This window comes from Triticum urartu, chromosome 7A, assembly GCF_056163025.1.
Source record: "Triticum urartu cultivar PI428250 chromosome 7A, HENAU_Tu73, whole genome shotgun sequence".
NCBI classification, from domain to species: Eukaryota; Viridiplantae; Streptophyta; class Magnoliopsida; order Poales; family Poaceae; genus Triticum; species Triticum urartu.
Window position 1 is genome coordinate 48,869,046 of NC_141879.1, and position 15,862 is coordinate 48,884,907.

The 15,862-nt window shown below is 44.8% G+C and overlaps 2 protein-coding genes and 1 long non-coding RNA gene across 3 annotated transcripts; 2 read left to right on the forward strand and 1 right to left on the reverse strand.

The window, feature by feature from the left end:
* Positions 1–4,518: 4,518 nt before the first annotated feature.
* LOC147957577 (uncharacterized) lies at positions 4,519–5,195 on the forward strand. Its single transcript, XR_015612155.1, has 2 exons — positions 4,519–4,669; positions 4,886–5,195. It is a non-coding gene; the product is annotated as an uncharacterized LOC147957577 (long non-coding RNA).
* Positions 5,196–11,705: 6,510 nt separating this feature from the next.
* On the forward strand, positions 11,706–12,192 carry LOC147957578 (uncharacterized). The gene has a single exon (XM_087537248.1). The coding sequence runs from the start codon at positions 11,797–11,799 to the stop codon at positions 12,040–12,042; it is 246 nt and encodes an 81-aa protein (XP_087393374.1). The 5' UTR covers positions 11,706–11,796; the 3' UTR covers positions 12,043–12,192.
* A 1,121-nt stretch (positions 12,193–13,313) lies between these two features.
* Positions 13,314–13,855, reverse strand: LOC147957579 (uncharacterized). Its single transcript, XM_087537247.1, has one exon. It carries the CDS (start codon positions 13,781–13,783, stop codon positions 13,523–13,525), a length of 261 nt encoding a protein of 86 aa, XP_087393373.1. The 5' UTR covers positions 13,784–13,855; the 3' UTR covers positions 13,314–13,522.
* Between the last annotated feature and the right edge of the window lie 2,007 nt (positions 13,856–15,862).

The following is a 15,862-nucleotide window of genomic DNA, read 5'->3' on the forward strand; positions in this document are numbered from 1 at the left end:
CTTTCAATATATTTCAGAAAAAGTTCGTCAATTCTAAAAAAATGTTTTCAAACTCTAAAAAGGTTGCCAAAGTAAAAATAAGTCTACATATTTGAAAAAAGTCCACAATTTTGAAAAATAACGTGGCATCAAAAAATATTGGTGGAAATGAAAATGTTCTGTGACTTGGAAAAAAGTTTGTAAATTTGGAAAAAAAAATCACGGTTCCAAAAAATTCACGAAATTTAAAAAGTTTCCCAATTTAACAAAAACCAATCATGCATTTTAGTAAGTTGGTCAATTCGGAAATTGTTGGTAATTTTTTTAAATACACGAATTTAGAAAAATTACTGAAATTTGAAAAGAAAAAAGGGAAAATTCGAAACTAAAAAGTAAGAAAATAGGAAAAGGAAGCAGAAAATAAAATCAAAAACCGGAAGAAAAACAAACTAAAAGCTGATTAGAAAAACCTAGGCGAAAAAGAAGCAAAACTATGTTTTTTTTGGAGAATAGAAAAACTAGGTGGAATCTTCCAGAAGCAAAACCGGGCCAAAGTCACGGAATCGCAGCCCAATTTTACTCACCGGCCAGCCAACACCTATCTTTTTAACGGACCTTGGCTCAGCCGTTCATTACGTTTACCAAAATTGTATTTAGTCGAAATAAGCGTGACAGTGATGATGGCCCGATGATAATCGCTTGGTTCTTAAATTTGGAGGTAGCAAGTTCGATTCTTGGTACGGATCATTTCTTTTTCTTCATGCATGTCAAACTGCCCCATTGTTGGTCATTTTATGTTGTCACGGGCCCGCATGTTGTAATTTTTTTATAGGTACAATATGTATATATAATATGCTCTCATGCTAACATATTTTTCCACTGTTTTACTTGTAACTAATGCACTATCATACTGATGTTGCAATATATTTCCGAATATTACCACAAATAGTTATTCTGTTGAAATATCTAGTCTCCATTACAACAAAATGGCTGCCTAGCGCAACGGAATTTGTTTGTCGCAATATCGCTACCATATTGCAACGCCAATGCAGTTTGTTGCAATAGTTAGCCACTTTTTTGCAACAACATTTGTAAGTAATACAACGTCACGCCGATGTTGCAATATCTTTTTGAATATTGCCACGAATAGTTATTCTGTTGAAATACCTAGTCTTTATTCCAACAAAATGACTGCCCTCGTGCAACGAAATTTGTTTGTCGCAATACCACTATCGTATTGCAATGCCGACACAGTTTGTTGCAATATGAGGCATGTATTGCAACAAAGTTAGTATGTATCGCGACGAAACTAAGTTATGGCAATATGTGAGGCCTATTACCACAACCGGAGAATTTGTGGTAATATTGCGTTTGATTGCAACAAAGCATAGTTGTAGCAATAAATTTTGTTGCAATAGACCGGAATCTTTGTAGTGTGCTTCTTCTCTGTTGAGATCCGGCCTCCCAATCGGGTGCGCTCGGAAGAGGGAAGGAAGAAGGAAAAAGTGACTAGCACAACAAAAAAATCCAGGTACCTGAAAATAGCAAAACTAAAAAACGCATCCATGTTTTACAAATTTCAGTATTAATCGCATTGGCCCAGTACCAAATTGAAGAAGTTGTACGGTATTGTTTCATAGCTTATGAGTACGATCTCTCGAAGAAGAGTCATGGCTTCACCACACCAACCATGAAGTGATATACGAGTGCTAGACTCGGACAGAACGGTCGAGCAATGGCTCTTAATTTACCACAAACCGGTGTGCATCCTCAAGAGTTGATTGACCTTGTCAGTTAAGTTCACGACCCTATCATCTTCCAAGAGATGATTGTATCCCTAGTGCTACTAGGAGCCATGGTAGTTGGATTAACAAGAGAAATTGGGACGATATTTGGTTGCCGGATTCCATGAGCAATGCTTGCTTCTCTACCAATGTCGCCAACTCCCTCGTGTTCTCGATAAATTTCACATTGCCAGCTATTTGTTATCATGACAAGTAGAAACTATGGTTGTAACAACAACAAGAAACGTGAATACCAATGTGTTTTCTTATGGGATGGAAGCAACTAGATTCTTTGTCTTATACTACAAGACTTTTGCCTTTCCTGCCATGGAGTAGTTGGTACTAGTTTTTTTTCCTTTGAGGAAAAAAAGGAGTGGTTGATGTTAGGTGATACAAGGAACATTGTGCCTAGCAAAGTCGCAATTTATATTTCTAGACCAAGAAAGAAGACAAAATGTTACAATCTATATATCTACAAGGACATGTACTTCTAATATATCACATGCCTGGAAGATTGCCATTGCCTACGAAGGCTTGATTCTATCTTTAGTTGTAATTAACTTTCACTTGAAAGCCTATCTTATCTTTAGGAGCGGAGTACCAAGTATGTCCCATCATGATACCATCGATCAGTTTTTCTTCGTTGTCGGCGTTCTTGAAAGTGCATAGCAAGTGCAAGATCCGCTGATGTCTTCAAATTTTTATATACATCACCAGTCTTTTGCGCTTTTTTCTATATCAAATTTCTTGTTTTATTCTTCTCATGTTGCAGTGAAAGGTTCACTAAATTTAATTACATGTGAAATATTTTTGTTTTGAACGATCCTTGGGGGAAGAGCTTCCCCACATGAATATAGTACAGATAAACATAGCCTGCCATTACATCAGGGAAGAGACTGAAGCTTAGAAGAGAAATACAATAGCCATGATCTAGCCGCTTCACGCAGAGTAATATCTTTAAATATCAATATCAATAGTGATAAGTTGAGTACGTTGTTTCTCATGGTGGGTGGACGTATGGAATTCATTACAGAAGACGAAAGCATTTCTTGAGTCCTGTATTTTCCAAAGAACTAAAAAAGCAACCAAATGCTAGATGTTTGGATCCAGGCCATATGGAGTGTTAGACTCCCATATCTGTTGCAAGTCAGGAAGAAGTCCTAGATCGATCCTCGATGATCATCACAGTTTTCTGGCTTCTTCTAAATAAGTTCATCTTTTCTTTTCCTCTGTTGGCTCACACCGTGATTGGAAGTACACTCATTCATTTGACGCTAACCCCTCTTAAAAAGACATGGCCACCATGCCGTTGATATAACCATCTTTTTCTCTTCCAAGTTGGTGTTTACATGATTGGTCGTAACACTAGAACTGGCACACGCTAAAAAAAACCTCTTTCGTGGTTTTATACTTGTCAACACAATCATGTCACTGATGTGAGTACCTCAAAGGAAACAGTTTATAAACTTTGCATGCGAATATGGGCAATAGTGGCAAAATACACCATTTACATATTTAGACAAACTTTACAATCGTTTGACTTTTATCCCTCCAAAGGAGGACACAGCATGCACACGCTCTTTATAATTGTTCCCATGCCAGACAACTATAGAGCTCTATGAGGAGTATATGGCACCTACCTGCGGAAATGGATTTGCAGTTTACCTCCACCTGTTGGTTGAGAGATGTACTGGAGTCTGCACCGAAAAGCATGGTTAATTACATCATCTTGACTGCTTGGCGAGCATGGTACGCCCACAATGAGGTCACCCATGCTAATCCTCTGCCTACGGTTGAAGGTTCCAAGAGATTCCTCCCTGATTATGTTAAAACACTGAGGAACCTAAAGGAATCATCCAGTGAGGAAATTTTAAAAGGAAAGCAACCCGTTATGATCACTATGGCGTGTGATCCTCGCATGGTACAACCGAAGAAACCACCTGATAAAGTTTGGGCCAAACCTCCAGCTGGGTGGGTGAAACTGAATTGGGATGGTTCTCTTAAGGCAGAGGATGGCTCGGCCGGAGCTGGAATGGGGCATCAAGATGAGAATGGGACCATCATTTTCTCGGCGTGTCGTCAACTGCTGAACTGTTCAGTTCCTTTTGAGGCCGACGCAAGGGCATGTGAGGAAGGCTTGACACTGACGATGCAATGGAGCGAGAAGCCGGTTTAACTCGAACTGGACTGATGCCAATCGAGAGAAGAGTCAAGACCGATCATGCTTCGCTCATTAGAGGTTTGTGTATGGGTAGTAGAATTATTTCTCTTGTACAAGTGGATCGATCGCAAAATAGGGCAAGTCACTGTCTCGCAAATTTTGCGAGAACAGAGGGAAGAACTGCTGTTTGGTTTGGTTCGGGACATGAGAACATGTCTCAGGTTTATGACCAAGACCTCCTTGTAAATTCTGTTGCTTAATATTTCACCTTTTACCCGCAAAAAAAGTACTATATTTTTGCGTACGAGTTACTTTTTTTGGTGCGTACCATGTGTAGGTGTGTAGTGCTATCCACCTATAAATGGTAGATAATTAATTGATTCTCCAGTAATTACGGGCGCATTAGTGCTATGATAACGAGAGGATAAGTTGGAATTCATTAAGCCCCCCCTAATTCCTGCAATAAGTCCTCTATTTATATATTGCTATGATAACGAGAGGATAAATGGGAATTCATTAATGCCCCCTAATTCCTGCGATAAGTCCTCTCTATATATATGATCACCATCATGGCGAATACTGGCATCCATCGACTAGACTAGAAAAACAACACTAGCTGCCCAGAAGAAGAGGAATTGCAAGAACCAATTCACGATGGCACGTCCAAGGAACAACACACATATTTTGCTCTTGGTTGTAGCTCTTCTGGTCATGTCTACCGCCTTCCTTTCCTGTAACGCAGACAGTAAGAACATACATTTCTCCTGTACAATTTTTTTTGAAACAAGGCAAAAATTTGCTTTTTATATTGATATATTAGGAGCAAAGGACAACCCGGTCGAAGCCAAAAACAGAAGAAAAAAAAGAATATATGCTTCCATCATCTTCTTCTTTATAGATCTGTTCTTTCTTTCCCTTGGTACAAAACTGACCGTTCATCTCTGTTGGTGCCGCTGTGCAGTCGACCCACCCAGCTGGTGCACGCCGGAGGCGGTTTGCCAGGACCCGGTTACGCCGGGAAACAGGGAAACGTGCAAAAGCATCTGCAAAAGTTTTGGCTACAACCCGGAACAAGCCTACTGCAATCCGGATCCCACTCCAAGGTGCTGCTGCATCTATTAAGCGCAGGAAATAACAATGCCACTGCAATGGCAGATGATGGATGACAAAGCTAGCAAACTCATTTTTATGTGTTTATCTCGTCTCATGTAAAAATCGGAACAGATCATGGTCCAGGCCTGTTCGTCAATAAAGATTAGAAAAGTTTCTTAGGCGTGTTTGCAGAATTAATAAGTCAACATCTGGTAAACACAAGGGGACGGAATGTCTTAACTAAAGACGCGAAATTTACTCTTTGTTCAACAGGACAAAAAATATAAAGGCAACGAACACCCCTTCACGTCATAGCCCAACGGGATAGCTATCACCGAATCGGGTCACAGTAAAAGGACAAAAATGGACGATCTAAATCCTCATTTGTTGGTCGTCACCCAACAAAACTCAAGAACCAGATGAATTACCGCCGATAGCAGTTTTACTGTTCACATGTGGAGACGTCTACTGCCAAGATTATTATCTCGGTTGATCATCAAGACTGTGGGCCCATGTGTCATATGCATCTCTTCAAAAGCTCCTCAACATGGGGCAAGCCCAACAAGATGGCGACAATGGTCAGCGACATGAGCACCGATCGGTGAGGGGAATTTGCTCGCCGATGGCGGCAGCCTCGCCGTGCCAAGCCGACGTACGCACCCATGTGTCCGTTCGGCCGTTGGCCGCAGTGTTTCTGGCTGAACTTTGGTTGGCAGCCGCAGAGCCGTGCTTCGGTTTCATGCCCGATGCCACCTGCTTCGTGCAGTTTCTCGCAGCTATGCGCCGCCGCTCTCAGCAGTCATCGATTCGACGCCACCACCGGCGCCTCGTGCTGAATGGCCAACTTGCAAGGCTGAGCTGTGTTGGTCCTTGCCGCCATGCCAACCATGACTGCGTCGTATGAGCCGCACGTACCACGCTATAGGCTGGCTACCGCCGCCCACCGCGTGCCTCGGTACCACTAGTAGCACACGTCAGCAGCCGGTTCACCCACGTATCGCCGTGCTTGCTATGGTCAAGCCGCATGCTGGCGCGCTCGCCGCCACGTTCACGCCACGCATGCAGGCCGCCACGACCCCTAGTCCTAGTCGTGTCGCGCACGGGCCCTACTGGCCCCGTCACGCTCCGCTGAGACCCCGCCGCCACCAGTGTGTTGGCCCTGCTGCCCGAATGTCTCCAGCATCAGCAGACTCTAGTCGTCGGCCCGGACAGGGTAGGCTCAAGACGGATCAACAGTGGAGGGAGAAAGGGGAATCAAGGGTGGAGTGGAAAAGAGGATCGGGAGAGTAGATGATAGAAGAAGAAGGGATCTGTCTAGGTCTCAGTCGATCGAGACTTCGCGAAGTCTCAGTCGGCTGACGTCATCACCAGTAGATTAGGTCTGTTTACTAGCTCTTGTACTGCTAGGTTGTATCCGATTAGAAACTGGGCTTATTTTTGTTTTCCTGTTTGTTTGTTTGCTACTTTGGGATGGGCTGGGTTATGGTTTGTTTGTTTGTTTGTACACACCTCCGGAAAAAGTTATTGAACAAAAAAGTTGGAGGCCAGGCCCAACCAATATCGATACAAAAAAATTATGAATGCACATATGAGGAGGGGAGTTGCTGTTTAGAGCTAGCTAAACAGAACCGTGCCGTCCATTGTTCATGGAATTGATCAGAGCAACTTATAGATGTTTTTTAGTACTAAAGTTGACTAGCAGCTTGCAGATGCTCCTCTTCCTAGTTTCAACAAGAGTACATAGACATGTTGACACGGCTGGTTAACTTCCCTGCATTAAGTAGCTAGTTAACAAAAGTTCATGTATTAGTTAGTTTAAACTTTAGCAGTATGGAGCGGCGACACAGCTAGTTAACATCATGTGTTACCTAGTTAACCCACTGTTTCAACTAAATAAAACTAAGAAAATCATGAATATTTATAGAAAAAGGTTACTAACCATTGTAGCAACTTCTTCAAAAAGCGAACCCTCTCATGCTTCCGTGTCAGTGATTCCTTCATGATATCCTTTCTCTTCTAACGCGATATCCTTTTTCTTCTAACGCTGGATCTCCAAGACACTGCTCTTTGCCTTCTGCATTTCAGTTGTCTGTTTTATTTTCAGGGTCGCTTCCTTTCTCATCCGTGTCAGTGCTCGTGTGCTGCAGTATTCACAAAATGTATATGTGACATTAGTGTTGTGAACAAGGGGACTAAAAAAAAAGGCAGAAAAAACTAAGGATATGAACTGGACAAACATTATAGCCACTAGCACAAATCACCAGACAGTTTTAGTTCCTTTTATCAAAAACACAAACTTTACTTCAGGAATATTCTCAACTCTACTTCAGGAATACACAAACTTTACTGATGCTTGTGTTATAAAAACATGACAACAAGAACAGGTGAAACTTTGATGATTGCTTATGCATCTTCTATTGTGATATGTTATAACCATGGCCATCTATAAAACTCTGCAGCTTCCAGCTTGTGTTACACACAAATTTCTACTATGCATTCAAAGTTGCTGATGAGGACATCAACAAGGTGTTGTGCTTATCCTGGGCGGATGGCTACTCAAGAAAAATGTATGAGTTATATGGTGATTGTTTGAGTTTTGGCACGACATACCAGACGAACTGTTACAATATGCCATTTGCACCATTTGTTGGCATCACTCAACACAGGCCCCTCTCTCGACGCCGCCTCCTACGACAAAACAAAGGTCCCCTAGCTGCGTCCAAGTTAGAAGACATGCAGTTGCGTGCCTGTAGTGGGACATGCAAACTGGCCCCATCTCTCTCAACGCCGCCCCTTCTGACAAAAACAAAGGCCCCCCCAATTGCGACCAAGTTAGAAGACATGCAATTATGTGCCTAGTGCGGGACATGCAACTAGCCCCCTCCGACAAAATAAAGGCCCCCAATTGTGACCAAGTTAGAACCCATGCAGTTGCGTGCCTAGTGTGGGACATGTAACTGGCCCCTCTCCCCGTACAACAAAAAATGGAAGTCAAGTTGCGACCAAGTTATAAGACATGCAATTGCGACGATGCCGGAATTAGAAGACATGCAATTGTGTGCCTAGTGTGGGACATGCAACTGGCCCTCTCTCTCTCTCGATGCCTCTCCCTCCAACAAAATAAAGGTCCCCAGTTGCAACCAAGTTAGAAGACATGCAGTTGCGTGCCTAGTGTGGGACATGCAACTGGCCCCCTCTCTCTCAACGTTGCCTCCTCCCACAAAACAAAGTCCCTAGTTGCGACAAAGTTAGAAGAATGCAGTTGTGTGTCCTATTGTGGGACATGCAACTGGCCTCTTTCCCCGTACAAGAAAAATGGAAGCCGAGTTGCGACCAAGTTATAAGACATGCAACTGGCCCCCTTCTCTCGACGCCGCCTCCTCCGACAAAAGAAATGTCCCTAGTGGCGACCAAGTTAGAAGACATGCAGTTGCGTGCCTGTTGTGGGACAAGTAATTGGTGCCTCTTCCCGTACAACAAAAATTAAAACCGAGTTGCAACCAAGTTATAAGACATGCAGTTGCGACCATGCTGGAAGACATGCAATTGCGTGCCTAGTGTGGGGCATGCGACTGCCCCCCTCTCTCTCGACACCGCCCCTCCGATAAATCAAAGGTCCCTAGTTGCGACCATGTTACAAGAGATGCACTTGCGTGCCTATGTGGGACATGCAACTGGCCCCTCTCTCTCAACGCCGCCCCCTCCGACAAAAAACAAAGGCCCACCCAGCTGCGACCAAGTTAGAAGACATGCAATTGCGTGCCTATTGTGGGACATGCAACTGGGCCCATCTCTCTCGACGCTACCCCCTCCGACAAAAACAAAGGTCCCCAGTTGCGACCAAGCAAGAAGATATGCTTTTTCGTGTCCTAGTATGGGACATGCAACTGGCCCCTCTCCTCATATAGCAAAAAATGAAACTCGAGTTGCGACCAAGTTATAATACATGCAATTGCGACCATGTTGGGAAAAGACATGCAGTTGCGTGCCTAGTGTGGGCCATGCAACTGTCCCCCCTCTCTCTCAACGCCACCCCTCCGACAAATCAAAGGTTCCCAGTTACGACCAAGTTAGAAGATATGCAGTTGCGTGCCTGTTGTGGGACATGCAACTGGCCCCTCTACCAGTACAACAAAAATGCAAACTCGAGTTGCAACCAAGTTATAAGACATGCAGTTGCATGCCTAAAGTTGAGCATGCAACTAGGCTCCTCTCTCTCTCTCTCTCTCTCAACGCCGCCCCTTCTGACAAAAACAAAGATCCCCACAGTTGCGACCAAGTTAGAAGACAAGTACTTTGAACTTAATCCGAATCAAAAAGATCCTCTCATATCTACTGAATTAGGCACACAAACATTTCAATCAATAAAAAAATTTGGACAAAAAATATCCCCTTAGATTCTATGCTTCAATCTAGTAATCATTCTCTTATATTCCAGAAAAACAAGAGAGTTTTGAACATGCTATTGATTAATACAGTTTCAGCCAGAAATTTGACAAAAACAAATGAACATGCCCCCTCCTACCTAGTGACATATTCAGTAACAAATCTTTCTTTTATTACAGGGGAAAGATTTCAAAAAACATGCTACTCATTAATAAAAAAGGGTTCCATATGAAAAATCTGAAAAAACAAAATAAGGATACCACACTCTCTATTGATAGATTCAGTAAATTATCTCTATTGTTTCTAGTAAACAAAAATAGGGTTTCATTAAAATCTAAAAAACTAAAACTAAAACAACAGACTAAGCCACTCCATTCAACAAAAAAATAATCAAAACATACTACTGATTTCACAAAAATGCTACTCATTTTGATGGGTTTGGGTTCAGTAATATATATGAGGGTGTGGGTTCAGTAATTTCACAAACATGCTACTGATTAAGAATAGGGTCCCATAACAAAATCTGAAAAAACAAAAGAAGATACCCACTCCCCTAATGATAGATTCAGTAAGTATCTCTCTTGATTCCAGTAAAATAAGTAGGGTTTTCATTAAACAATCTAAAAAATAACAAAAACAACAGACTGAGCCACTGTATTCCACAAACAAAAAAGGAATCCTCAGCCATTCTACTGATTTCACAAAAACATGCTACTGATTTCAGGGGGTTTGGGTTTGGGTTCAGTAACAAAAAATGAGGTGGTCTGGGTCAGTAATAATCCTCAACACATACAAAAAAGAGGACACTCTACATATCACTGCTTGAATAAAAAAAGAATCGATTCTATGCTTCAAATCAGGTATACTGCTCTCGCCCAACAAAAACAAGAAAATGGAACTCAAAACTCCCTCAGATCTACTACTCTCGTCCAACAAATCAAATGGAAAAACAAAGATGGAAGAAAAAGAGGGGGGGGGGGGGGGGGGGGGTAGCACTTACTCCATCAGCAGCGTCCCCCATATTATCGTTGGACGTTGAGCAGCACAGCAATTCCTTCGTTTGCTGCAGAGATCTTCAGATTTTGACAGAGGTAAAAAGTGATAGAGAGAGAATGGGGGGAGAGGGGAATGGATAGAGACGAATGACTGCAGCTTCCCCTCCTCTAATTTACCACCGGTGGCCGCCTCCCCTCCCCTATAACAAAACGTCAAAAAGAAGAAAGCGGACCGAGAAAAAAATCAAGATACAAACAGACAAACAAAAAAGCCCAGCCCACGAAAAAGCAAAACGCTCACCCTCGGCAGCGCTTCGACGTAGAAAAAGGCGAACGGACTGGTCCGAGCCCACCGCGCCTTAGACAGGCCGAAAAAAGGCACAAAAACAACCCAGCGTGAATCTACAAGCAACAAACGGATCGGACGGCTCGCCAGTCGACTCAGACTTCGCGAAGTCTCAGTCGACTGATTTTTAGCAGCTCCAAAGAAGAAGATAATAGGGGAGAGAGTAATATGACTTGCGGACCCATACTGTTGGTGAGAATAGCTTCTGCACCGGACTGGGATCATCTCTTTTCCCAGTGCGCCGAACACGACTAGTGTTAGAATAGACCGGAATGAAAGAGATCAGGGTACCAACCAACTTCAGGGATTTAAAGTTGAGGATTCATTTACGTCGGTCTCTACAAAGTAAGGGTTTATTTCAGACTTTTCTCGTGGTGGCGGTGTACGTCATGGCTCATCTAACACAGTGAACACGGCATACAGTGCACCTGCCGTTGCCTTTCTTCAGCAGAATTTTGGCCGAGTCATGCAGAGGAGCCCCTGGTGACGAACTTGTAATCGACAGCAATCCCTACCGAGTCTTTGTCCCTAGAAATCTAGAGCATCCGACGGACAGAAGAGCTGAGTTCTGTGGGTTAGGTATACGGCACCCAAAGTTGCACATGCACAGCGCTGTTACCCGCAGGCCGTGGCACACCTGCTCTGGCTGTCCAAGTCCAAGTCGGCGACCCAACAGCCTCTACCGAGTCTTTGCTCGCCGTCCCGCACCCAAACGGCCGGCAGCGCATCGCGCGACGCCGACCAACCAATATATATTCCGAGTCCAAGTCCAAGTCGCCGACCCAGCAGCGACGTATCCGCCTGCCGGAACGATCTTGACCAACTCCACGTGCGGCTTTTCGTGTCAGGTCGCAGCACGTCTCTCCGCCTCTCCGACACCGTCAACAATCGACCGCGTCTCTCGTCCGCGTCAGGGCTCCACTTTCCTGCCCCCGTTTCCTCGTATATATGCATACAGAGCACGAGCGGAGCCATCGGAAACCAAGCATCCATCAAAGCAGCACACTCGCATACCAGGAAACCGAAACGCATCAAGGCTAGGCGCCGCTGACCATGGACAGGATCTTGGCTTTCTCTATCCTCAGCTCCTCGCCCGCGGACATCGCGGGTGCCAGCTACGCCACGCCCACGCGCCATTCATGGAGGTGCTGCAGCGGGGAGCAGCCGGAGAAAGCGACGGACCAGCAGCGGCAGGAGGAGAATGTCGACCAGGGCTCTCGGCCGGAGAAGAAGCGGGAGGTGCGGTTCGCCCCGGAGTTCGACGGCATCAACTGCTTTGAGTCTATCATCTCCATCTGAGCGGCTGATCTGCTGCTGTCTCGGGATAGTTAGCGAGCTTCAAGTCTATTTTTGCTGGTTGCTTAATTAGTATGTTCAGAGGAGGTGAATGAATTACTGATCATACGCTTCATGCTCATCTTTTATGCTGCTAACTCGAGCAATAAATTCTATTTAGTGTAAGATAAAAAAAATGAAGAATTGCTGCCCCCAACTCCCTGTGTGATACTTAAAATGTTAGAACACACGCACGTTCTTCTTTTTGCAGAAAAACAACGATGCATTGATCAACGGGGAAAAAGCCACAGAAAGATAAATAATGAAATTAAATACTAAATACTCAGCCAACCTTTACTTTTGTGATTAATGCTTGTGCTATATATAAGTCTATATTCACATGAACATATAGCGAGGTCCAATAGTTCATGTACGCTTCGATACTTATTCTTACTTCTGTTTGACATGTTATCGTGCAAATAATTAGCTATTAGTCTATTACGCAATGTTCAAAAAAATAGCTATTACGCAACCAGAGGAAAGCGTCAAGAGATGATCCAAAGGGGTTCACAAATGTTTGGGAATCAGAAGCATCAGGAGCAAAGCAGTTTGTACTCGGTGAATTCAGTAGCCTGTGAAATATCCACATTCTATACAAAATCCAGGAAACATGGCACATGTTAGTAATGAGTTGTCACCAGCGAATGATGGCACAACCTGAAAGATTTGCCCCCTCTCGCGCGGGGTGAAATGTTGTTTATTGATTTGTTTTCTGGAAATGAAATCGAGGTGAAAAGTTCGTCAATTTGAAAATAAGAGTTGAATGGCAATTGTGATTGACATTTACCCACTTGGCTAGTTCCATCTTAAGGCTAAGTTGACCAACCTTTCTACATAATAAATTCTTTGGCAGCATACTTCACCATCTGTATGTTATTTTCTCTAAGCAATGAGGTGGCTTCTAATTTGTACCGAGCCAGTGAACTAATAAATTTTGTTATCAGAAGGCCAACGGTGACGGTTGTGGTTCAGTCCAGACCAAACCAATTAGTTCGGCCGAGTAAGAATATGACGCAGTATGCAACGAGATAGGAGTTTATTTGTGGAGCAGGTGATATTTGCGTGAAAGAAACGCGTCCACTTCTTTCGGGACTAGGCGCATCATGTTTTGGATTTGCTTTCTCTGAACATCTCTATAACACGTCAAACATAAAACTACAGTGCCTGTAAACTCTTTCCCGAAAGTCTAGACACAAGAGCTTATGCACATATTAACCACGATTCGAGCCTGTTGCTTCCATATGAATGTGATCAAATCAAAAGAAAATAAGAGTTTGGTCGCACATATATACATGTAACTCTGCACACCTCCTGGCCAAATGTGACTGAAAGCACCGATCCTCCGGAGACCGATCGCCACACACGCAGCACAGCTTCGTCAAACCAAGAAAGAATCAAGAATTACACACCCCCGGGTCAGCCGAGCGTCCCTCAGAAATGGAGTTCACTGACGCCAGATGATGGTCTCGAAGCAGTCAATCCCGTCGAACTCCGGCGCGAACCGCGGCTGACGCGGCGGCGGAAGCTGCGACTGCGACTGCGGTTTCCCCTTTCCAAGCTGCTGCTGGTGCTGCTGCTCAGCCTCCGGCCGCTTCTCGTCCTGCTGCATGCCCCGCCAGGAAAGCCTCGCCCAGCTGCCGCGGGCGCCGGGGTTGTTATCGGCCGGCGACGCGCTTAGGATAAAGAAGACAAGCATCTTGTCCATGACCGATTAGAGACGCGCGATTGATTCCCGCAGCAGATTCGTTGGTCTTTGCTTGGTTTGTGTCTTGCTATGGTTGATGAAGGGAGGGAAGAATGAAGCCTGTCTTATATACGTCGGAGCATCGAGGATAATTTGGACACGGCGGTTACCTGCGCTGGAGGAGTCCATATTATTCGTGGCCGCGGTCGCGAGAGAGAACCTGCGAGCGAGCTCGCGATGCATGCGGTGGCGTGGCCTCACACATGTTTCTTTTCTCTCTCCCCCGTTGCTGCTGCCATCTCTGGCTTGTCCAAGAGTTGACGTGCTGACAGACCGGTACGCAGCTGTATTTGTTTTTTGACGAGGTAAGGGTACCTATGTGTTTTTTTTGTGTGTTTTTTCTTTGAGATATTTCTATTTGATAGTTGGGTACGTAGGTGTTTTTTTAGGTGTTGGTCACATGCGCACAAGCTTCGATTCTGGGTCTTTGCCTACTCGGTCTGATATTGTATTTCATCTAGATGAGTTCTAGGCACTCCCTATAATTACACGCCAATATCCAACAAAGTTCAGAGCTTTAGACATGACAAATAAAATTATTTTTGTCGAGTTGGCAAATTCTGGCAATTTTGCCATGCCCGCCAACTAAAATTTTCATGCTCACGCAAACATAAATTGTCATGAAGAATATTCGATTTGCCATGCTTAAAAAATCTGATCTCAATTTAGCCCTCTAGGCAGGAACTTAACTAAAAAAAATACAAAATTATAGGCCGAGTACGTTAAATACTTCTAAATGTTAAGGAATTTAGCAAGGTTACTTGTGGGCAAATACAAACCTCGTTTGGGAAAAACCAACAGGTTACTCGTGACTCCATGAGCTGACAGAGAGAGGGAGGCGTCCATCCAAAAAGTGAGAGCAAGGGCGCGCGACGCGTTTGGCAGCGTTCCTGCGCCGGTGGCTCCTCTCGACCTAAAGCGGGATCAGAGATGCAGGATTTCAGGTATCAAAGATATGGATTCTGGTGCTCGGGGGAATGTGTTGCTCAGGAAGGATCTCGAGGAAGGAGTCGGCCGGGAAGGAACCCGATCCGGTCCGTATGGCATGGAGATGTTTGGGAAAGGATTCACGAATCCTTGATGGTGGGAAAGGAGATCGATCTTGACCGGTTCGAGGTGTGATTCAAGGAGTTAGAGTTGTGTCAAATATTGTGTACAAGGTAGGTTAGAATATTACTTGTAGTTGTATTGTGTTTAGATAGGGTATGGAATCGTGTCCTAGTAGTACACTTGTATCCTAGGCCTCTTATATATAGTGGGGGTAGACACGCGATGTAACCTATGCCAACATAATAGCACGGGCACGCGGGGGAGCCGGCGGCGTGTACCGATGCCCGGGCGGCCGGGGTGCAGTATTATAGGGGTGTCATGGGGAGGAGCGCCCATAGTCAGTCCCCGGGAATGTAGCCATATCGGTGAATCTCGTTAACAAATCTCGGTGTCGTGCTCGTGTGATTGCTTGATCCTCATTAGATCGACGGTATGCCTCGGATTTATTCTAACAAGTGGTATCATGAGCAAGGTTCAATTTAAGAAGTTGCTGGATCGTTGATTTAGAGAAGAGCGATGGAGACCGGCTGCAAATGAGCACGGCTTGCGTGCGAGACGTCGAGCAGCAATCGGAGATTATTGCATGTAAAGCAATCAAGAGCAACACGAAGCAGATCGATCCGATGTGCAGGCATCGTAACGTGCGGTGGCCAACGCACGAGAGCAGGAGTCCGCGTACAGCGGCAGCGGCAAGCAGCTCGATCGGGCATGTGGGGCAAGGCTACACGAGCGGCGTATTGGATACAGGCGATTGAGCATCTCGGCAGGATTTTGATCGGACTCGGAGGCTCGGGCGGTGTGTACGCGGGTGGTCTACGTGGGCGGTGCAGCATTGGGTCACGTACAGCGGCGGCAGCAGGAGCGCCCGGCTGGATAAGGTCCAGGTGGGCTGTGGCCCATGAGGGGCTGCAGACCAAGGCGCGGGTATGGCCTTGTTGCAGAAGCAGGAGACGCGCGTACGAGACAGCCTGAGGACAAGGTGCTGCGTGT

Coding starts and splice junctions, on each gene's coding strand:
- LOC147957579 (XM_087537247.1), bottom strand. CDS start 13,783: ATGGACAAGATGCTTGTCTTCTTTATCCTAAGCGCGTCGCCGGCCGAT.
- LOC147957578 (XM_087537248.1), top strand. CDS start 11,797: ATGGACAGGATCTTGGCTTTCTCTATCCTCAGCTCCTCGCCCGCGGAC.